General features: G+C 44.4%; 1 protein-coding gene across 1 annotated transcript; it reads right to left on the bottom strand.

Annotated features, from left to right (window-relative positions):
• Positions 1-413: 413 nt before the first annotated feature.
• On the bottom strand, positions 414-22,587 carry GABARAPL1 (GABA type A receptor associated protein like 1). Its single transcript, XM_063356323.1, has 5 exons — positions 22,337-22,587; positions 18,842-18,920; positions 17,719-17,837; positions 16,212-16,273; positions 414-1,107 (listed from the first exon to the last, which is right to left on the bottom strand). Exons 1-5 carry the CDS (start codon positions 22,424-22,426, stop codon positions 924-926), a joined length of 534 nt encoding a protein of 177 aa, XP_063212393.1. The 5' UTR covers positions 22,427-22,587; the 3' UTR covers positions 414-923.
• Between the last annotated feature and the right edge of the window lie 208 nt (positions 22,588-22,795).

A 22,795-nucleotide genomic window follows, 5' to 3' on the forward strand; every position in this document is an offset into this window, starting at 1 on the left:
CTTTGTCTACTAGCCCCCATTTCCAGGGCTATGAAGCAATCCTGGGCTGTATTCATGTCTGACAGTGCAAACTACAGCAGCAACTACAGCTCATGGTTTTTCTCTTAGGAGAATATTAAGTGTATCTGCCTTACTTTTTGTCCCTTGTATACGGACTTCTGTGATGGAGCAGAGCCTGGTATGGCTCACCCATCTGCCCCTTCCGTGCCGAATCCCTTTAAACTCCAAGAGAACTAAGTGTACTCAGAGAAACAAACAACAGACCATTTCTTTATGTGCCTTTTATAGTAAGATTAGAAAAGTTAACAATAAAAGATGTCTTCCAACTTCAGCTTTCAAATAAAACAGGATGACATAAGACACCAGGCTGCTTTCAGAACAGAAGACCTTTATTCCTTTGGCTACGTATCAGGACTAGATCATATTTGTGAACAAAGGGCTTTCTAAGGCAACCCCACCATCAACGAGGTGGAGAAAATCATGCTACTACTAATAATACTGAGGGGTATGACATACTGGAGAAAAAAATCTTACAGTAGTAGTAGCCCTGCTGCTTTGCAAAATACTCATCTTGATTGCCTTGGAAGGATTTAAAAATTTTCAGCAGCCATCACAGCAATCTTCTGGGATTTTTTTGTGCCTTATGGTAAAGAATAAGCAGTAGTTTTAGCATGGCACGCTGCAAGTCGCTGTGAACCAGAGATCTCTTCTGTGACCATGCTTATTGTATGGATGCAGGAGGAGTTTATTTTAAAAGTGCAATCAGTTCAGAAGCAATTAATAAACACTTTGCAAATGTTAGTCCTTTGTGTTCATTAGTTTTCTTTAATAGGTATTCACTATGAGTTACAAAAACTAACACAGCATGTGAGAAAAACAGCAGAGATGCTTCAAATACCTTTTGATAAATACGGTTGTTTTCTCTATTTCTTCCTAGCAGAATGTAAAGCAAACCAGGCAGGATTCTTGGCATGTGAATTCTTCTCATCTGGGTGTTGTTTCAGCCTCTGAGGAGCACTCTCCTCTTTAATATGTATGATAGCACCCCATGAATACAGGAGTCTTTTTTCAGCACAAGGAATTTGTGCCCTGTTCTCGCTGTAGAGTCTGAGGAATGAAAGGAATGGGTTTGGGTTATTTCTGCAGATTGTATCACTTGTGAATTTTCCATAATCAGCTATTAGATCCATAAACTATACTGACAGCACTGGGGGGGTGGGAAATTACTTGGGCTCTGGAATGAAACCCAGTGTTTACGCATACTAAGACAAAAATAAATATTTTAGCACAGCCTTCTCTCAAAGGCACTGTGCATTGCTGAGATGCGCCACTGGTTGTCAGAGGGATGGAAACAGGGAAAAAGCATGGCCACGCTGAGAAACAGTGTATGACCCTCAGTCCCCAGTGTTTCAGGGAGCATAGAGATCAAAATGCATTTTAAGAAGGTAGTGGTGTGGGTGGTGCGGAAGTGGTGCTATATAGAGAAAAGGAGCTCCTAACCCAGGGGAGGGTAGGCCACAAAAAAGGATTTATATAAGTTTAGTTCATCTCTGTTCTAAAGTTAGTTACCTGGGTGCTGTTGTTACAAGAATTGTGCTGCCATGGACATCTGGGAGATGGGAAATTGGTCTATCACCTACTTGCTTGTTATTTGTAATTTTGCAAGACTGACATCTAAACCCTGATACTTTTTGACAATGTCCATTCAAGCATTATGCCATCTGACAATCTCTCCTAATGACTGACTTGGTGGAAACCTTGTTAACTTTCTGTTCTGTGCTGCCTGCAGTGTGTTAAATGCCTAAAAGGGACTGAATTTTTCTTATGGTATTTGATACAACCTGAAGCAGTCCTGCTGTGCACATAGTGTCAGGAAAAAAAAAACCCAGGGGTGGGGGGGGGAAGTTTAGATAATCCAGTTCTTTTTAAAGAATTCGTATCTGTAGTCTATTTTGTTTAATAGTATTAATCACAAAGGCAGAAGAGAATTTCTCACTGTGATCTGACTTTTTTGGGCCACCTGTGATAGTTAATGCTGTGCAGACGTGTCCACTGAAGAGGTAGTTGCTTGGAAATGTAGGGGAGGATGTTCTCAGGAGCTGTGAACAGCCACCTATTAATAATCCGCTATGTTTTTCAGTGGTTTTCAATGGATGAGGTTTTGAGGGCTGTGAACACCCTGACATATGTCAGACCCAGCCAAGTGCCTCATATCTTTTGCTTTGCTGGCCAGTAAGACCTGTCATGAAATATCAGTTCAATCAGAACATGTTTTTTCCATCTAGTTCCCGGCTTCCTTTCTAAATCTTGCATCATTGCCCAGCTGGGTCCACCGACAGCATGAAAGAAAAGAAACAGCAACCTTGTTTTATATTCTTTCAAGGCAGCTGTCCCCAGGTAGGATCTACCCAGTCTAAATTCCAGTATTAATCCCCTCTCAGCAGCATTTTCAAGCCTGACATATATGGTGATGACGGAAATGGGAACTGAAGGAGTAGGGCACCACCCATATAGGCTGAAGCATTTGTCATAGAGACCTGCGGACAACTACCACAAAACTTTCTTGGGTTCATTTTGATTCCCACCAAGAAAGAAAGGAATGTTTCCAGTGAACTTTGAAGAGGAACAGTTTTTCTGCTTGGAAATAAAGAACTTCAGTTTTGACAGCATTTTGGATATGAAAGGTGAAATATGTATTCCACTGCTCATGATTCTGGTTTGGGGTGGAACTTTCAACTTGATTTTCAGCTGCGAGCTTCAGCGAGTAGGTGTTATTTTATCAGGCTATTTTGGAAACAAGAAGAAAATACCATGTGCGTAAAATAACCCTGGCTTATCAGCCTCCTAGAGGAGCAGATGTGAATGAGCACCATTCTGCCAGACCTGGCAGTTCTCAGCACTTTGAACCTTTAAAATATGCTTGGCAACAGTGATTAACTAAAACTAAGTAATTTATTTGAATTAAACTTAAAATTAAGCATAATATTTCTGCAGACTTTTATTTTGGTATTTTTAATTAATTTCTTTTCATTTTTCTTCATCTGGTTCAGCAGAAGACTGAATCATTCCCTTTTAATTTTTTTGTATTACTCCTTGACTGGAGTCTTGTTAGTTGTCTTCAAATACCATACGTAAGTGAATCAGACCTGCTAATTAATTCTGTTGTTCTGGTTTTGTTTGCAAATTATAATGAACTTAGATCATTATGAAATCTAGTAATATCTACTTGTGCAAAAAGTAAATTGACTAATACTAATAATGCACAGGTTTGACAGAAGAGATTCTCAAGTATTTTGATGCAAATGTATTTTATTATGTTAAATAAGTGTTACAGACTCCAGGAAAAAAAAAAAAAAAGAGAGAGAGTTGCTGAGGACAGTCTTTAACATAAAGGAAACCTGAATTTTATCAAATTACTTGTTCTTATGCTGGAGAAGGAGAGATATTTTAAGCTGGTGCTTCCGGATAAGGCAAGACGTTACTGTCAGTTGCAACTCTACCGATCTCAGGGCCATGAATGTAGCCCAGAGCAGAATCTTATCTCTGCTTTTGGATGCAGAGTCTGCACTCACAGAAACCAAACCAAAACTCTTCAGTAGTGCCAGTGAAAGCAGGATCAAGCATGTAACATTTTTCTTCCAGCGTAAATCCTTTATGTCTCCTTTGATGCTCCTTCCTGTCCTTTAGAAACTCATTGCCACTTCTTGGTCCAGAGGAGTTTATTAGTTACTGTCATTGTTACCTAGCTGGGGGGATAGGGCTATTCTTTACACTCTAATCCCAGGAGAGTCAAGTTTTGGTTACAGCCTCTAAACTGTAGTTTTAGAGTTCATAGCAGTGAATCCTACTTAATGTTGTGGTCTAGGGTCCTGCACTAACGTTACTGAATCTGTCCCATCGGATAACTTTATATTCTTTGTTCTACACTTTGGAGGTTCACAACTTCTACACTGCATCAGGCAGACAAACAAATACCTCACATAAACAGTAGATATTTGAGTTCTTTGACTGAAACATGATTTTTTAATAGAAAATGCTTAATGATAACAATTGTCTGAAAGTGGAAAACTGGAATAGCTCTGAGGTTTCTGTCTCACCTACACTGGGTTAGGCTACTTTACCCTGTCTCTTTTTCTGTACTGTTTTCAGAGGCAGTACAAAACTCCCCAGAAAACACACTCTCCCCAGATTGTAGCCAGCATATATAATTTTACTGTTATTTCATTATATAATTTAGCCTTCCATTCTTCTCCTTTTAAAACTCCCACACGATGCATGGCTTATATCTTTCATATTTCCAATCAAAAACCATGCTATTTAGAGACAGAAAATAATTTTCAAACTAAGCTTATGAATTATCTTCAGTATTTCTGAAAGTGGATGAGTCTATGAAAGTGTTGACCCAGTTCTAGCACACAGAATGCCCCCACCTCCTGCTTCAGAGACCTGGTGTTATTCTGCTTTTTCTACCTGGTACCTAGTTGATCTATGATTTTTTTCTGCAGCTCAAATAACAGCTGTCTTTCCATAAGTAGAATGACCATTTTAGTATCAGTCTCTGTAGATTGCTTGGAGATCCTTTGGAAATGAAAGCTAGGCTTGTCACGTGGTGAAACTTGCCCAAAACTACCACTCAGACAAAATGAGACCTGAACTGCTTTGCCGGCTTTAACACTTCAGATGATCCTGGTATGTACTGGGAAAAACAAGGAAAGCGCAAATAGGTGTGATGGGGAAAGCTCACCCAAAGCTCTGAACTACATCTGCCCTGTTCCGAATGATTCAGGTATGCAACAGAAAGAAACAAGAAGCACAGAGGAACCCTTTACAACTTTACATCCTTGTAACACTTGTAACTGTTTTAGTGACCCCAGAAGTGACCATTAATTTGCTTAACATATGGAGAAAACTAAAGCAGCCTGGGCTGACCTGAAAATGAGGTAATTGGTGACTTACTGGCCATCTCAGTTAGGCAGCAATAAATAGTGAAAACAATTGTCTCTGAGGGAAGAAACCACATCCACAGATGTATACAGCATCATCCAGAAGGCTTTGCTTGAGATGGAGCTGATACATGTACAACCTGGGCCACCAGGCAGGTCTTGGACACTTTTACTAGCTGGAGTAAGTGGAGTCGAGTAAGCTGTCACGGCCAAAGCTGTCTTGACTCGGGGAGCTTTATTTAATTTAATTTGTTGCCAACCAGCACAAACTTTTGATTGCTGATTTGGATATTCAGAAAAAAAGAAAAAGTAAACAACTAAACAAACATTTAGGGAAACACATTTCCTCCCATTTCTCCAGCTCATCTTCAGCCAAACACTGCTCCCACCCCTGCCTGGTCCTAGCTTCCCTTGGTTTTGCCATACCTTACACTCAGTCTCTCTCAATTCCTTCAGGGATGTGATCGGCAGTGCAGGAATCTGAGGTTGGAACATAATGGTTTCTCTCTGACAGTTCATGCATTTTATTCATTTTCCTGTGCTCTGGCACGGGTCACCCACAGGCTACAGTCTTTCGGGGGTGCCCCTGCTCTGGTATGGGTTCTCCATGAGCCACAGTCCCTCAGGCATGTCCCTGCTCTGACGTGGAGCTTCTCCTTCCAAGGGTGCATCTCCAGCCATGTCCCCATCAATGTCTTCTTCCATGTGTCTCCTCACATATCTCCTCCCCTTTATGGGTGCTGCTCTTTCTCAAATCTGTTTGAGCAGGGGTGCCATGTGCTCTGACATGGATCTTCTGACTGGCTCTGACAGGTTGAGGTTTCTGGAGCACCATGGGCTGTTCACATCCATTTCAGAGTTAACTAAGTAGCTGTGACAGGCATGGGGCAGCTCACTGACTCCTCCCGCACACGGCAGCCCTGCAGCCCCCTGTTACAGAAGCCCTGCCAGTTGTTGCCCTGAGTCCATGGTGCCACTCACAGTCATACTGGAGTTTTGGGTTGGGGGGTGCGTGTTCTGCAAAGAGTGTGTGAGTATGCATTTCATAGCTAGAAATTGCCAGCCACCCGTTAATACCATCTCCCTTAGTAAATGGAATTTATATCTTAAGTCACTGAGTTGCATTCTTTTCTTGTGGCTACCTCACCCTAAGTTGCCCAGCACAACTTGCTTTCCTTTTAAAATTGTTTCTTTATTGTCTTGTTCAAGAATATGCTGCATACCAGGTGGCATATTCATATCCTTTCTGGGAGGCAGACTCTGACCAGGAATCTTTTGCAGGGAGGTATTTTCAAGGAGATTTTTGTAGTCTGGACAACCCAACACCAACTCCAGGAAGAGGAGAAAATGTCCATGCTGTGGGAGCAATCAACTGGCAATGCCTGAGTCAAGGGAAGTGTCAGTGGGCTGCAGCAAATTGCAGCTCATGCTACCTGGGGTGCACTACTTTGATGTGTTTTCTCCTTTCTGGAAAAATATGAGAATATAACAGTAAAGGAATATGCTAACATAGATTATAAGAATATGCTAAAATATGAAGCTGCTTTAGCAGCTTTGTGATTTTTCCAGAGCTCAGAAGTTTGTCTAAATATGCACTTCATTCTGCCTTCTGTAATAGTCAAAGTTTTAATAAAAGGTGTTTTCCCCTGTGGTTGAGTTGGGGAAATGCAGTTTTCTTACAGGACGTCCTTGAGGCAAAATAAGCTGAAAACTTTTATAAGAAGCAAAAATATCTCAGTCACTGCAGTGATGTTTAACTTAATAACACTTCTCCATTTTATTAGGTAGCTGTATGGCCTTCAATCTCTACCACTGGATAGGTGCTTTCTCATCTTCTGAGGCCAAGACAGCAGATGACATTTTTCTCTAACAAGTGAAACACTCTAACACTCATCTCCGTGACATCCGCGGCAAATGTATAGATTTTAAACTGCCTTTTTTTTTTTTTTTTTTTTTTTCCACCCAGGAAATGCTATCCCAAAAGGATAACATTTTCAAAAGTATCTTATGTCTGGTTTTTATTTAGACAACCACAGTTGCGTATAGCTATATAGTTTCAAAAACGTGATGTTTTCTTTCTGCTTTGTCATGTGACTATGTCTTGAAAAATAATCCAAACCAAAATATTACTGAAAGTCTGTGGCTACAGTGTTGCATTTATTTCAGCATTTTCAAGAGCTAATGGGACTTCAGCCCTGAAGATCTAGAGGTAAATGTCTAAATTCTTTCAAAATTACACTTAGGCTTCTAAATCATTTGAATCCTTTTGCAAATTTTATGAAACATGTTCGTAATTAAATAGAAGAGCAGATACTAAATACTTGTAAGTTGCAAGAAATTCCAACAAAATGCAAATCACAAGAGGAAAATGCACATTTTTTTCCCAGGCTTGCACTGTGATTTGTTTTTTGTTCCAGAGAAAGAAGGCACTGATAAATGTATCAATGAGCTTTGAAGAGAGCTGTTGCTCAAAGACAATTTGGCAGTGTTTTCTTGGCAGTATGTCAAGAGTAGGAGCTACCTTCTTGTTGCTGGTTCTGGCAAAGAAATCAGAGCTTTTCCAGTCCACAAATGGCAGAACATCAAAATGTTACAATGCTGTGTTCCTAAAGATGATGAGGGGTTTCTTTCTTTAATGAAAGATAATGTGAATATACAGAATCCACATTTCAAATTTTACCGTGTAATGAGTATAATCCTACTATTGGAAGTGCTAAAGATCAGAGGGACAAGGCTTTTTTTCTAACTCTGCTTCTAATTCGTCGCATGGCTTTGAGGTAAGTCACTCCACATCTCTGCACCTCAATTTCCCCAACAGCAGGCTGGAGACAATAAGAGCTACCCCACTGGGCTGCTGTAAGGACAAATAGATCAGTATTTTTGAAAGGAGTGAGACTGCCATATAGAACTTGTTATGTAAGTGTGAAGTAATAAAATGCAAACTAATGAAATACGATCAGACCTGTCACTGCTCATTTTGTGTCGCATACCCCTTGGGACAAATGAACTGTGAGTGAGACCTGAAATATTCCAACGTTACATCTGAACAACCACGGTAAAATGGGAAAATACTTATTTCAGATTCTAATCTGTATTAGCATCTTCTCCATCATTTTTACATTCATTCTTACATAGTGCATTGCAGCTTGACTCCTGCCTTTCTTGGGTGTCATTCTAAAAGACTTGTTTTGCCCATTGTCTCCCAGTTGTTCTCTCCTAAATACTTGACTCTATTGCCCTTTGTATCTGCACAGTGACACCACTCCTTTAATTTTATGCTTGTTTTGCTCTGGGGCTCAGAATACCTCTTAAGAAAAAGAAGGACCACCCCTGTGATAACTGTTCAGTCCCTTGGCCTGTTTGATGTCAGGCAAAAGCATTTGGGACGTCCCATACCGCTGTCCACCCAGGGTCAAAGAGGCTAATGGATAGCACTGGGGTAGCACGGTGGTCACAGGGAGCTTGGATGGCTACTGTAAAGACTATGAACAAAGGACTAGATAGAGAGATGGGTGGGTAAATAACCATGGCCTCACCAGATATTCAGCTTTGCAGCTGCAGTTCTACTGGTGGTGACAGCAGTCTGAATGCACAGGTACCTGTTGGAGCCACCACCCACCTAATCTCAGAGGAGCTTTTTCTGGAATACCTTTGGCATTAGTTTAAGCTGTCTGTATCTTTTCACTCCTGTCTTGAAGCCACTGTGTTATTCCAGTGCTGGGCTTCTCACAAAATTCTGACAGGTTCACTCATATCCTGCAGTCCTTTCACTAGTCTGTTCTTACTCTCCTCCCACTCCTTGCTCCACCAGGCTACTACCTCCATCTGCACTCCCCAAACTGCTGATACTCCAGTTTTGCCTCCCTCCTGTTCTCCCAACCCAATCCAGTCCTAGTCAGAAGGGTCCTGCTTTTCCAGACTCTAATTTTCACCTTCAATTGCAAAGCATAGAGGAAGAAGGGACTGCTGTTTCTTCACCTCTGAAATATGGATGTAGGTAGCGGGCTTCTTTCCTCCTCTCCTATGACCTGATGCTTTCTTGGCATCCCTTGCACTCCACAGACAAGAGGCAGTTGGTGGCTGTAGACTGCAGTACCTTTTCTCCAGGTTCGTTTCTCACTCCTACTTTTACCCTTGCAAACATTTCTGCAAACACCTGAAGCCCATGACTGTATATTACCCTGTTCATTTTTTTCATCCTGTGTTTCCCTATTGATTTCCACTTCTTAATGACCATTTTTGACACATGGTTGTTAGCTCCAGTTGTGTTGAATACCTGTTAGCGCAAAAAGTAGGTTTGTCCATCATCCTAAGTGCTGGGTGAAAGAGAGTATGCACAGGCAAATATATTGCTGTATTTCTTTCTTGATTGCCTGTATACATTACACTTGCTGAAGTGTCTGTATTTCAGGCCTATAAAACATCACGTCCAGTGTACACATGCATCTGCCTTTTTCTTTCCTTACTGCACTGTTTTCCAAACTTGGTATCTCTGTGGGGAGCTGAACTACACTCTAAGCATGCACTGAATATCACTCTCTCCATTACATACATTCTGATTACATGTGCCTCAGGTGAACACCATCAGACTGGGATGTTTTACATATTTGCTGCAATGTAAGGCTCAGCATAGGAAGCACAGTGTATCATGGGAATGCATGCAACTTCACCGGGGCGTGGGGTACAACTGAAGGCACAGAGTGCGTTTTGACATGGCGATAATCATGATGTGGGCAGTGCAGCATGTGAAGATGTAGGTGTGTTTAATGCAGTGTGAGGTGTGGCAGAAAAGGTGCATGTGTGTACAAGTGTCTCTAGAGTGAACGTGTTGTGGTATGTCCAGCATAAGGTGCAGGACGTAGCCTCTCTGTGTGTGTGGTCAAGGTGGTGTGGTCACAGATGCGTATTTGTTGTGGGAATGATATGCAATGACTTTGGCTATTTGATGCGATGTATTTTCAGCCCTGCTCACTGTGTGTTTGGCAGCAAAGTGTCTTCAGACCCCAGGTAATGGAGGTAGGTGATGCTGCTGCATGAAAGTATATCTCAGCCTTCTGTAATCTCTGTGAGAGAGAAGGTGGCCGGGCAGGCAATGACATCAAAGGGTAAGGAAAGCTTTCTGTTCCTGCTAATCTCGCTGCACCCTGAGGGGAAAAAGGGCAGATGCTACTGGAGGAATAATAGGATACTGGAAGAGAGAAGAGGAAGAGCCAGTCTCAGCTACAAGCTGAAGAAAAGGTAGAGGAGGAAGACTCTATGTTTGATGAGGATATATATCATAAACTCCTGATCTCCCTGACATGTTAGGAGACACTCTCAAGTTCCACAGGCAGTTGCCATCCTCTTGCAGACCCCCTGTGCTTCTAGACAGCTCCAACTTTGGGAACATAGTGCTGAACACTGGCACAAGACATCATATCTGGGAGACCAAAACCAGATTTCCAGCAGGAAGGAAACAGGCTGCAGATTTGGTGAAAATTGTGAGACGTGTCATGTACAGGTTGCATGCACACTGAACAGGGATGCTTTTGGCCCAATATACAGCAAAAAATTACATCCTCTGCGAAAACTAGGGATTTACAGTCACTCACCTAAAGGCATGCTGCTACATGGAAGAGTATTGCAAACGGGTCAAGTAGCAAGCTAGCAAATATGAGGAGGAATGCTGACTGAAAAGGTTATATGAAGTGGCTCAAGAGTGGTAAGGTACACTGAAGGCTAGGAGAATGTCCTGCTAAAGGTTAACAGGGACTGCCACCTCCTGAAAGCTCCCTAAGTTTCTGAGCGTTGTGTGGACACTGCAGGAGACTGCTCAGATGATCAGAGAGGATTGTGGCAAAACAATAACACAGGGTCCTGAGCTCTGACAAAGATTCCTCTAATCAGGAGGGGCCGGGGAAAGTAGACAGGAAGTGAATTAGATCAGTTTTTTCTTCAGCTAATAATCCAGTACATACAACCTTAATGCAGTTCTAGCAATGCCCTCACTTGAAAATGAGGGTCTTTATGTTCTCCTGCTGCTTCCATGTATTACTATTTATAGCATTTATTAACAATCTTTTAATTCCCAAAGAACAATACAACATGCACATGATATTGGCCAGAGAAATCAGGGAGAACCAGAACCTTACTGTACAGAAAGGTACTGCAAGATCCAGCTATTTCAGGAGAATATTAACTAATTCCTGTAACACATGTATATCCAGGTATGAGCTGTGCTTTGGGACTCATATGAGCTTCCAGGAACACAAGTACCATGGGACTTGGAACATCCTCCTAAGGATTGGCAGCACAGGCTGGGGCAGCTGCTGTTCGTGGTCAGCTGTGCTCTGCCTGGGTCTGCGAGCGCCCTGCCAGCAATGAGCTCTCTAGTCACACTCTGTGGCTCATCCTGGGGGAGCATTTATCCGAGACTGAGTGACAGAAATGAGCTGGAGTTTCTCCCTCCGGTAGTCTTATTTCTGTTTTAATCAGTGTTTCTTTCATCTCAGACATGACTGTTTTATGGAAGTGAAAACATCAGTTTTTAGCATAATTCGGGACCTGTTATGTTAGCCCAGATATCCTTCACAGTGATGTTGTGAGGCTCTAATACCCCAGGCCATCTTTTCTCCCTGCTCCAGGAGGAAGCTTTCTTCCAAAGCAAAAGTCAGAGTGACTGGAGAGAGGATCTCAGGTGCAGTGATAGTGACCAAGGCAGAGTATTAATTACTTAACCGCTCTTAACCAGCTGAGCCCCTAGTTTCCCCCCGGCGTTGCTCCAATCCCATTTCCATAACCCACAGAATAAAGGTGACAGCCTTTGAGCACAGGCTAACATTTCACATACGGACCACGCAAATCACATTCAGCAAATGCGCCTGCCTGCTGCTTGTCTCAGCCATGGCACTGACACAAGCATGCAAAGCAGCACGGCAGGTACAAACATCACTGATGCACCATTTTCCTCGGAAAGGGGTGAGCGGGGGAGTGGGACAGGCCTGCTCAGGCATATGCCATAGGGGTTTTCTACTTGATCCGGCAGACAATACCACAACCTAAACAGCAAAACAAGTTTGAAGCTGAAATTCAAATTATTTCAGATGATAGTGTAAGCTTTCAGCTGATCTCTGCCCATCTGCCTGGAGTCATGGCACCCTTCTGCCATACAGGGGGAGCTTGTTTTAGTCAGGATGGTGGATACGAGCACAGAAACTGCTGCTCTGGGCAGGCTCTGAGTTTACATGGTGCAGATGAATTACTGCCTCTCCTTCAGCACTAGCAACAGAAGCTCACAGTGTGGCTCCACCATGTATGTAAGTGGGGAGAAGAAGACTCTATTAGGCCTAGCAAGCTTTATTCCTGTGAGTTTCAGCGTCCTAATTCTTGACTTCAGTGCTCCAAGCAACTCTAGCCCAGTGCACAGCAGGACGAGAGCTGATGGTCGCTCCTCCACAGCATTGGCATGGCCTGTTTCTGCTGCTCCGGCCAGCAGCACCCGCACAAACCACAGCTGACGAGGAGGAGGGAGGAGGTGGAAGAAGCAGCACGTCTCTCGCTGCTTCCCCAGATGACAGCAGGCATCGCTTTCCTCCTCATGTGCTGCCAGTGCCTGACGCAGAGTTATGGTGCTGAGCAAACGGCGCCTGCTGGTCTCGCCAGCTCCCAGCAGGACTCCTTCCCTCTCAGCGCACAAATACCCACAAGGAAAAAAAGCCTAGATCTGCTGCTACTGCAGGCTTACTTTTGACGGAGTCCCAGATTTCCTTATGTCTGCTTTTCCTATCTGTAGAGGGCCCTGAGGCATGGAGGGGCCTCCCCAGGGCCACCCCCACACCCTCTGCCCACAGCTGGGAGTCCCACCTCAGCCAGACCTGTCAGGAGACAGTGAGGGCTAGTGGGCTAGTGCTTCCCTGAGGAACATGGCCAGCAGGGCACCCATCCTACTGCACCAAAGAGGGGGACTGGGGCAGGCCCAGGGGTGGTGGCCAGGCCCAGGCACAAGCCCTGACCATAAGGCGCATCACGGCAGGTCAAGATGGGAATCCCATCTGCAGGCCAGGCCCAGTGATGGCAGGGTTGTGGGGTGGGCCTGGCTTGGCAGGGCCCATGGCCGGGCAGGGCAGGGCAGGGCTGTGGAGAGCTGGAGACCAGCCCTGTTGCGGCATCATTGTGGCAGGGGCTGACAGCCCTGGGGGGGCTGAGATGGGCTCCTGGGCCATGGGCAGGGTGATGGGTGGCCCTGGGGGCCTGGCAGGGACAGTCAGGCCTGGTGGTGCCCTCGGGGCCCCATCAGCTGGCTAGGGCTATTCAGGGCCTTAAATGGCAGATAATGCTTCAGTGCATCCAAAATGCTTCTTAAGACCTTCTCATGTCACCCAAGTCTAACTGAAGGTCATGTTGGTGGTACAGCAAGACACAGCCAAGTGTGCATGTGACAATATAACCAAAAAAAAGGAGAGAAGTGACTTGTCCCGGCAGGCAGGACAGAGGAAATCTGGGGTTCTGGGAAAAAGTTGCAAAGAGAAGTTCTGACAAAGCTGTTCCTTTATTTACAAGCCCACGTAGGGAAGAAATGCTAGTCACCCATTTTGGACCAAGCCTGTGATTTTCAAATGCGTCTTTATTGATCGGTTGATTTAGCTCAAGTAGTATGAACTTTATTTTACAAGAACCTGCAGCTAACCAACACAAAAAAAGAATTACCATCATTACCTCGTACAATACCAGACTAGCGCAAAAACAGAAGTAAATGCCACAATCCAGTTAAAAGAACCAGAAAATAACTAAATTAAACTGTAAACTCTACATGTAACAAACGGCTGAGATTAGTCCCACACATGTCACTTATAAACCCAGCAGCAGGAGGGGAGGGGAGGTCTGAACACACAACCAAGCACCCCAGATGCCAACTTTTTCTCCCCTAAGTGTGCCTAAGCATGGGCTCATTTGAGACAACACACAACCACGTGCTTGGCAGCACGTGCGTGAGCAAGTGGGTCAGCGGCAGAGAGATGCACACCACCTGCCCGCATCTCGTCTTTTACCTTAGAAAGCCTCCTAGGTCTGTTCTCTGCTTCAGAACATTCAGGGCTTCCTAAAACAAGAGACTGATGCGGATTTGCACCCAAAGGATGTGAGAAGAGTCTGGCAACTGGAGGAGAGTGGGCCAAAAAGAGAGGACTGACCACTGCAGGCAGAACAGGCAGTATCTAAGTTGGCAGTAGGTACAACTCATCCAAACACATTTCTTCCAGAAGAGCACATGATGGAACAGCAAACCTGAAGTACAGGATGAAAAACGGGAATCCTAACCCACTCATTTCATTCTTTGTTCCCCTGTTTTCTGTCTGTCCATTATGACTCCTCTGTCTACATCTCTTGCATACCTTCACCTCTCTCCCGTTCATCTGCTACTTCCCATACTACACGGGCAGTGCCTTCCTGCCCCACTACACTCCTTCCTTGACCTTCACACAGTTCTGCCAATGACACCCACTTCACATTCCCAGTCTACTCTTCTGATTCGTGTACCTCTGCGGAACAATAGTCAGAGAAGGCTGAAACCTGATTTCCTGTCTCCCACAAACAGAAGAGCACTCATCTTGATTTATCGTTCCTGAGGAACGCTGAGAACTGGGATCTAACTTGATGTAAATAGAGCAAACACCTTCAACTTATTTTGGAATCTGCCTGTCTTCTTTATCCTTCTTGTCTTTTCCTCCCTCTTGGTCCTTCCCTTAAATGTAGGAATGTTTACAGTAATTCAGGTCCAGCTCTCTGATTTTTAGATAAAACCCCAGAATTTTCCTGAAAGTCAGCTCACTCCCCAAACCCCATCCCTTCATCAGAGTTATGGCAGTCATGGGAAAATCTGCTGTTTGTGCCACTGGGAAGAAACTGCTTTGGCATGACAGCATAAGGCTTGCACAGGACAGCATCTATCTGGCACCTTTCTAAGAACAACACTGGCTTAAAATAAAATAATTTAAAAAAAAATCTGCACAGAATCTATTCCCCTTCCCCTTCAACTCTAAAAGCACCTCTCTTGCGGCAAAGAGTGGCACTGCTGTCCAATCACAAAAAGTCAGCAAAACACACGTGGGAGCAACTGATTTCTTCCGCTTGTGCATGTGGTGCAAGAGCTGTACAGGGATGAGACGTGGGAGGGAAGGCTAAACCCACAGGACTTCTGCCATCTTCAAATCTGCAGATGACTGGTGCAAGGACAACACCAATAGATAATTTTCGGTGTTCACCAATAACAAGACCATTAGTATTTAGCTGCTTAAATACACAGTAAGGGAGACTGAAGTTAGGTAGCAAGAAAAGCTCTCTTATAGGCTAGCTAGGAACTGGAAAAGACTATCTCAGCGGTCTCCAGGATCCACCGCAGTGAAGTTCACTAAGAACAAGTCAGATGAGCAGCCATGGTGGACACGTTTGCTATACTCAGTCCTGTCTCAGAGCTGGGGTGGGATAGTCATTCTCTTGAGGTCCTTTCTAGCCCTAAGCTTATGAGTTTATCAGTTGGCTTCACTGAAAAGAACAAAAGGGTCATCTCAAATTTTTCTGTCCAGCACTTGCAATTAAAGCAACAAAGGAAAAAAAAAAATTCTTTCTTCTCTTCCCCAACCTTGACATCTCACAGCTGAGGAGTTCCCAGCCCTCAGAGTTAGCCCTTCTAATACTGACGGAAGTGACGGGAAACGCAATACTCTTGGAACGCTTCACAGGTAGCAGCTGGAGTGAGGACTGTCAGTGCAGGATAGCCTTGTGCAGGCAGAGTGAAGTCTTTCACAGCTCACTGAATGCTCACAGGAGTGCAGCCATGCCATGGGCAAAGCGTGACAAGGTCAGTGTACAATACATGGCATGCCTTCTTCATCCAATGAAAGGATCACACAAAAATGGCTATCCTGCCCAGTCACTCTCCTGGAGCTCCACAACACTGGCTTGTCCAGCAGCCTCCAGTACTGGCTAACTACTTCCAGCTGTGTCAAGAAAAGAACTACAGTGAAGTCTCCCCATCCCTCAGCACAGAACCCCTCGTTAGCCTTTCAGTTCACCTTTTCATACACGGTCCCCCTTACCCTCCCTCCCTTCAATTTAAAAAATAACGGTTATAATTAATGCATGGAAGGTGATGGCATTGTGCATGTGGTTCACTTCCAGTTCTCTTCCCCTCTTCTCAGGCATCCTCCTTCCTCCTCTCCAGCATCCCCCCCACCCCCCCAAATCCATTCCATCAGTCCATCTCGCCTGCATGCCTGGGGGGCTGGTGCTCACTTGCCATAGACGCTCTCATCGCTGTAGGCCACATAGAGAAAATAGTCCTCCTCGTGGTTATCCTGTGAGGGGAGAAAGAGAGAAAGTAACAAACCAACGCCCTGGAACTCACTACATGTGAAAAGCCCAACCAAGAGATCACTGTAACAACCAGAAGGCATAACCTCTCTTTCGCTGTTTTTGCCTCTTTGCATTGAAGGCTTCACTTCCTCATACCAAAGAGAGTGTATAGTAACTCCCTCTCTCTGGCCACAGCTCTACCTCTAAATTCAGGCATGTCACATTTCTGGATGCTGTGAATTTACTTAAAGAGCCACAGCCAGAGTGTGCCGCAAATGTGCAACAGAAACAGCTCTGACTGTTGCAGGCTGGGCAGCAGAATCTCAGTGCTGGTATGGCCTTAAGATCGAGGGACTTGGAAGGCTTTAACAAGTCAAAAATCACCTCTAGATACCTCAGTATTTGACAAATGTGGTTATATTTTTTGTTTTTCAGAACACTTTGACAAGTGGCTATATTTCTAGTCCTGTTTTACGTATGGGCAGTAAAGCTGAAAGGTTAAGTGATTACACTGACACAAAAAGTCTGTGGAGCGCCAGGAACAGAGGCCTCATCTCAGCTTTGGACAGTTAGACATACCTTCCTCCTAAATGCCCAGATTTAGAAAACTCCCTGTGTGTGTTAATCTCATATTATCTTCATCAGTCAAGATACATATTTGTCCAGTTATCGTCAAAAAGGCTCATAGCATCATACTGGAGCTCTCCTATTAAAACACACTTATGCAGCAGAAGGAGAAATCAAGGAGAAATCAATCCAGGCTGCAAACCACCCGTGATATAATGGCTACATAATTGAGGAACATTCCTCTGATGGGCACAGAATATGCCTTTAAGGTCGATTAATTAACACTGCTCAGTAGAAATGTGGGCTAGCAATGTTCACAGTATCCTATAAGGTCCTCATATATACAGCACAAGCTATGAAAAAGTAATTCTGAACAAAGAATAAGTCTTCCTTGACAATGTATTTATACACTGTTAGTTGCCCAGTGATACTATGTTCTTTTACTGGCTAAAAGGAAACCCCTTTTGTATAAACAGGAAAGCTAGTGTGTATGTTCTCCAGCCCTCCCCCCCGCCGCCGTCCCCGCCACAATCTTTCCTCTGAAATACAAATAATAAAGTGGTTTATTTCAATACTTCGTTTAAATAGTAGGAGCAACATATCACTGATGGGGCAACTATTCACCACCTGGTATGACAAGCCTTTCAACTAGCACACAATCAGTTAAAATGATGAAGCTCCCCAGGCTCCTCTTCACAACTGCAGGGTGGAGCTTCCCTAAACAGACGATAAGATACAGTCCAGGTCAAGGGGGTCCGTGTTCAGGCATCTGGAACCAAGCTGCACCCACTGCCAGTTGAGTAGCGCTCAGTTGTCCTTCAGTGAGGATATGCATTCTTCTGGACACTCCAAGAAAAGGAGAAAGATGGGCCAGGCTTACCTCATACAGCTGGCCCATGGTAGCACTGGTGGGAGGGATGGTATTATTGACAAAGAAGAACAGGGCATCCTCTGGCCTCAGGTGGATCCGCTTTCGGATTAAGAAGTAGAATTGGCCAACTGAAGAGGAACAGAGGAGAACGCCTTAGATGTAGAAAGAACCTTAGATGTAGAAAGAAAGAAACTTTCTTTTTTCTTTTTTTACCCTAACCATGGTTGTTTTCTTTTGGTGGTGGAAGTCATATGCTGTGTGTAAAAAGTGGGGAAGAACGAACAATGTGGGAAAGAAAGCAGTAACTTCATGACTGTTACCACATTAGCAGCCAATCCACTTGGAGACGGCAGTTTCTCAGGTACATGCCTCAGGCCATGTACCCTCTAAATCCACACTCTACCTACTATGGTACGAAATGCTCTAGTACTGGGATTGGTGGGAAGACCTCTAACTAGCTTAACCTTTAAATCCTACAGATTAAAGACACCTTAAAGAGTTTAGCCTCTGTGTAAATAGTCATAACATTCCTGAAAACAAATTCCTGAAAATAAATTCCTTACTATTTGCTTGAGCTATGTTGCACAAGACAGTATTCCACAATCCATTATATACTGCAAGAAAAAGAAATGCTTTTTCTTTAACTCATTCATGTTCTCAAATGAAAACAAATGTAATCACACACAAAATGGCCGTGACCATTCAGAAAAGGAACTTTGTAGCCATGACTCCAACCACAGGGGTGGAAAACAATGGGAGTATTTCAAGAACTTGTCTCTTCCTGCAACAAGGATACAGCCTCTGGCAACTCTGCAGCTAGGTCATCACTGACTGATGATTATGCTACTGCCTATGATACACAATTCAGTCATTTTCATCATGTCTAGAAGTCAGCAGTGACACATGCATGTTAGCTAAGTCAGTGAGATGTCGCAGAAGATCTCAGAGAATTCTGCATGTTGTAATCCAGGCTGTAAGGTACATAAATATAGCAAGGACAGCCAGGTAAACTGCAGTAATGATAAGACGTTGAGCCCGCCTGAATATTTTGTTTGTGCTGATCACAGAGTAAAAAGCACTTCTGAGACCTTCTCGATTGAAAATCAGGAGGAAAGGGAGCAGACTTTGTTACCTGTGAGATCAGAAGGCACAAGATACTTCCTTTTGTCTAGGTCAGGTACTCTGGCTTTTGGTGCTTTTTCCACAATTACCTGGAGAGAGAGAGTGAGGGAAAGCAAGAAACAACCCATGAGTATCACAAAACAAAATGGACCAAAAAGCATCAGGGTATTACCCTTCGAGACAGACGGTGCTACAGGCCTTTAGAAATCTGTTTAATCTCTAGCAAATACACAACATTAAAAACCAGATAGGTGAGAAGAAGACTTGAAATCACTGGCAATAGCTGTGCTGGGAGCCCAAGACTACAGCAGTAAGCACAGTGAGTGAAAAACGGAGACTGGAACAGACATAAAAATAAACCATAATAGCCAATAAAAAAAATAAATCAGGTCACCTTGATGGTCCCAATGCAGGTTAATTCTGTATGAAGGAGCTGCCAGGAGGCTAATGCACGAACACAAGTATCACAAGTTGAACTGTTTCCAGGTTACAGTTCCAAAATGCCTGGCACAAAATCAGCCCTAGTCCCAGTAGTCCCACATCCTAATTTCTATATTCACCAATAGCAAGTGCTCTATAATGAAGCAAAGAATTAAAGAGAAACTGCAGCTCAATGGGGAAAGTATTTTTAATCCCCAGTTCTTCAGTAGTTATCTTCAACTCTGAAATTCATAACTCTTAAGGTTATTTTCCCTACTTCATATTGTTATTGACATTTCCTTATTCATATAAATATCTAATAATTAAAAAAAACAGGCTACCATCTGGGCAATTGGACCCACAGAGACCTTTGACACAAAATACTAATCCTCATTATATTCTGATGTCATTATGACATAGAAAAATATGAAGCTTAGCAGCTTTAAGTTCAAACAGACAAAGAGATCTTCTGCTACAGGAAAATTTTTGTTACTAGAGCTAGGCAAAATCTTTACCTCAGAAGCAAAAAGTATTCCAAAGTGATCTGAGCTCCTTCCAGGAAAAGCCTTGGAAACCTTTCCAAAGGTTGGAGTTATGTGTCCATGGAACTACTGGGTTTGTGCAGAAAAATCTGCAGGCAGTTTTGTGGGTTGTTTTTTTGGGGGGGACGCGTATTTTTGAACTGGTAAGAGATATATTACACGATTCAATTCCTTTGGCTTGCTGTTTTGCAGATGCCATTCTGACCATCTAAACAAGAAGCTGTTTGTTTTCTAAATAGAAACCTGGTCATTTCTGCTACTTCGAGAACTTCAAGCACCTCAATTAGTACAGGCCATTCAAGCTCTTTAAGACAGTTAGTGGTAGGACATGTGTTTCTGTACAAGATGCAGTTGGTATGTGCTGTAAAGGAAGGACAGTTCCCCAGTCTCACTGAAGAGATGGAGGCTGAACAGCAACAGCGCTTTGCACATTTTCTTACCCACACATCCAACAAGACATCTAACACAATAAATTGCAGAGAAAAGAAACCTTTAGTTCTTGCCTCCAATTAAAGAAACTACTGATAAGCAGAACTGCTAGCCAGCAGCACTGATGTGGTCACCCTGACTCAAAAGGTTGGCTTGTAGCTTGGGTCATTAGATAATAAAGAAAAAGAAGTCATGCCTATGAGGAAGAGGTGAGAGTGCTGGGGCTTCTAAACCCCTAGGAAGGATTTAATCCAGATCACCAGTGTGCTTAAGAGAGATCTGATTGCAAAGAGGCAGGGAAGGAATGGAGGTGCTCTGCTAATCTGACTATCAACTGCAGTCAGTTTGCCTGATAACACAGGTACCTCTTCTAAAGCACTAAACCCTTCACACATACAAACAAACAAACCTACAAAGAAAATCCAAAGGGCAGTTACAGATTATCTGTTGTTGCTGGGTGGTGACTGTGGTAATGTGGGACTGTGCCAACAGTATAATCTCAGCAAAGTGCCAAGATGTATCAGGGCACTGCAGTGTAGGCAGCCAAATGGACGTCATCTTCAAGGATCCTGCTATCAGGAAGGGCAGAGACACAAGTGATGTAAAGAACAGTTGTCTGCTGCATTCATTTGCTCCGTGTGCATCTCTGACAACAGGCTACCCCCAGCAATTCGCGTCTGGGTCTTGCCATGTGCCATTCTCATTTATCCTTAATTACAGCACACCTTGTTATTTTGGTCCTGGCTTTCTCCATAAAGATATGCTGATGTCCCTCTACCTTGACCTCTTTTCCTCTTGCCAGACCAGGTCTGTCCTGGGCTCCCCAAAACGTCTCTTCCACACACATCTTCCAGACACGTCTCTTCCACACACATCTATTGTCTGCTGTACAATCTGCGGTGCTAATCCTCAGTTTACAGCTTGTCTCGCTCCTGACCTACAGAGCCCTCTGCGGTCCTCATCTTAAAACGCAGAACTGCATACACTTCATCACTGACTGGCTGCCTGCTCAACTTGCTGTGCTATGCCAGGGGTCCCAAAAACAGCTGGGACAAACGCACCCACATACTGAATTCCAAAAACTTTTAAAGTCCAAGTGAGGGCCACTTCCAAGATGAAAAATGGTGTTAGCCTGCAGGGAAAACACGTAGTCTAACTGCTCTCCCTTGACCTCAGGTTTATGGGGGAGTCTAAGTTACCTTGCATGCAGTACCCCTGGGCAGCAAATCTAGGACAGATCTCTCCAGTGGGGATGGAAAGAACATTTGCAAACCGTTCATTAAAAAGGAACTAAAAAAAAAAAAATCACAATTAACTCGATTTGTCATTTCTTTTTCCCAATTATTAGTAGTAATTATAAAGCTAGAAGCTTTCCACGGGCACTCCAAAGGGACCTAAGGATGAGGAAGCAAAGTTTAGCTAGATGACCTTGTTTCCTAAGTGACGTTTTTTCCACAGGATGATTAAACAGGAGGGCAGAAACATTGAGAAGTATCATTTTTCCCTCATGCAAAAGAAAACAACACAGCAATACTATACCGAAAAGACAGGCCAAAACCAAGTAAAATAAAAATAAAGGGAAAGTATCAGGTGACACGGATACTGCTGTTGTTTTCTATAAAGAGCACCCGGCTAACTCACTCATTGTTCTCCTCCATTTTTACAGAGCTGATGGTAAGCTCCTTCCCCACCCCCCAACCCCACGCACGCAGGCTGCCAGAAAAAAAAGCTTAGCAGGATTTCTCGCTGTCGAGTTACTGCGGATCCCAGAAAAAAATGGGTGCATTGCACCCCGCACCCACCCCCGGATACGGACCTTCGCACACGAAATAAACAGCCACAGCTTTGCGCGAAAGAGAGAAGCAGCCTGGAATTCGAATCAGACCATCGAGATCACAACCATCTTTATAAATCTCCTTTCTCTCGCCTTAAAAAAAAACAAAACAAAAAAAAAAACAACCAACAAAAAACCAAACCAAACCAAACCAAAAAAAAAAAACAAAACAAAAACCCGAAAGAAGCAGCCGGCAGCCGACAAAGGCGGCGGAGCGCGGAGGGCTGCCAGGCCAGCCGGCCAGCAGCCATCGCCGCTGCCCTCGCACCCCCACACTCACAGGGACTCTGTCGGGATATTTCTTCCTGATTTTCTCCCCTTCTTTTTTCCTGTACTCGAACGGGTGGTCTTCCTTGTACTGGAACTTCATGCTGCCGGGGCTGTCACCTTCCCTCCCCTACCGCCGGCTACTTTGCGAGACTCCCCGGACGCCCCCGCAAGCGGCAGCGCAGCGGAGCGCAACCCCGAGCCCTGCCTCGGGAGCGCACCAACCCGCTGACGGCAAACTGGGCTCCGTGACGTCACGGGGAGGCACCCCCCCCCCCCCCGCCACACACACCCCACCCCACCCCCCCGCCGTCACGGTGCCGCCGGGGCGGAGCTGGGGTCCACACCGCCCGTGGAGGGGGAGGGAAGGCGCAGACCCTTCACGTACCGCGGAGGGGGGCAAGGAGGGATGTGCCCCCCACGCGTGACGGGGGGAGGCGCGGTGGAGCGGGGGGGGGGGGGGGGGCGCCCT

Source organism: Chroicocephalus ridibundus, chromosome 1 (genome assembly GCF_963924245.1).
Source record: "Chroicocephalus ridibundus chromosome 1, bChrRid1.1, whole genome shotgun sequence".
NCBI classification, from domain to species: Eukaryota; Metazoa; Chordata; class Aves; order Charadriiformes; family Laridae; genus Chroicocephalus; species Chroicocephalus ridibundus.

What these genes read in the sequence shown, in the direction of transcription:
- GABARAPL1 (XM_063356323.1), bottom strand. Translation starts at nt 22,426, where the DNA reads ATGAAGTTCCAGTACAAGGAAGACCACCCGTTCGAGTACAGGAAAAAA. An exon ending in AATATCCCGACAGAGTCCCT is followed by an intron (nt 18,921 to 22,336) that starts GTGAGTGTGGGG and finishes CTCTCTCTCCAG; the next exon opens with GTAATTGTGGAAAAAGCACC. An exon ending in CCATGGGCCAGCTGTATGAG is followed by an intron (nt 16,274 to 17,718) that starts GTAAGCCTGGCC and finishes CTCCCCTCACAG; the next exon opens with GATAACCACGAGGAGGACTA.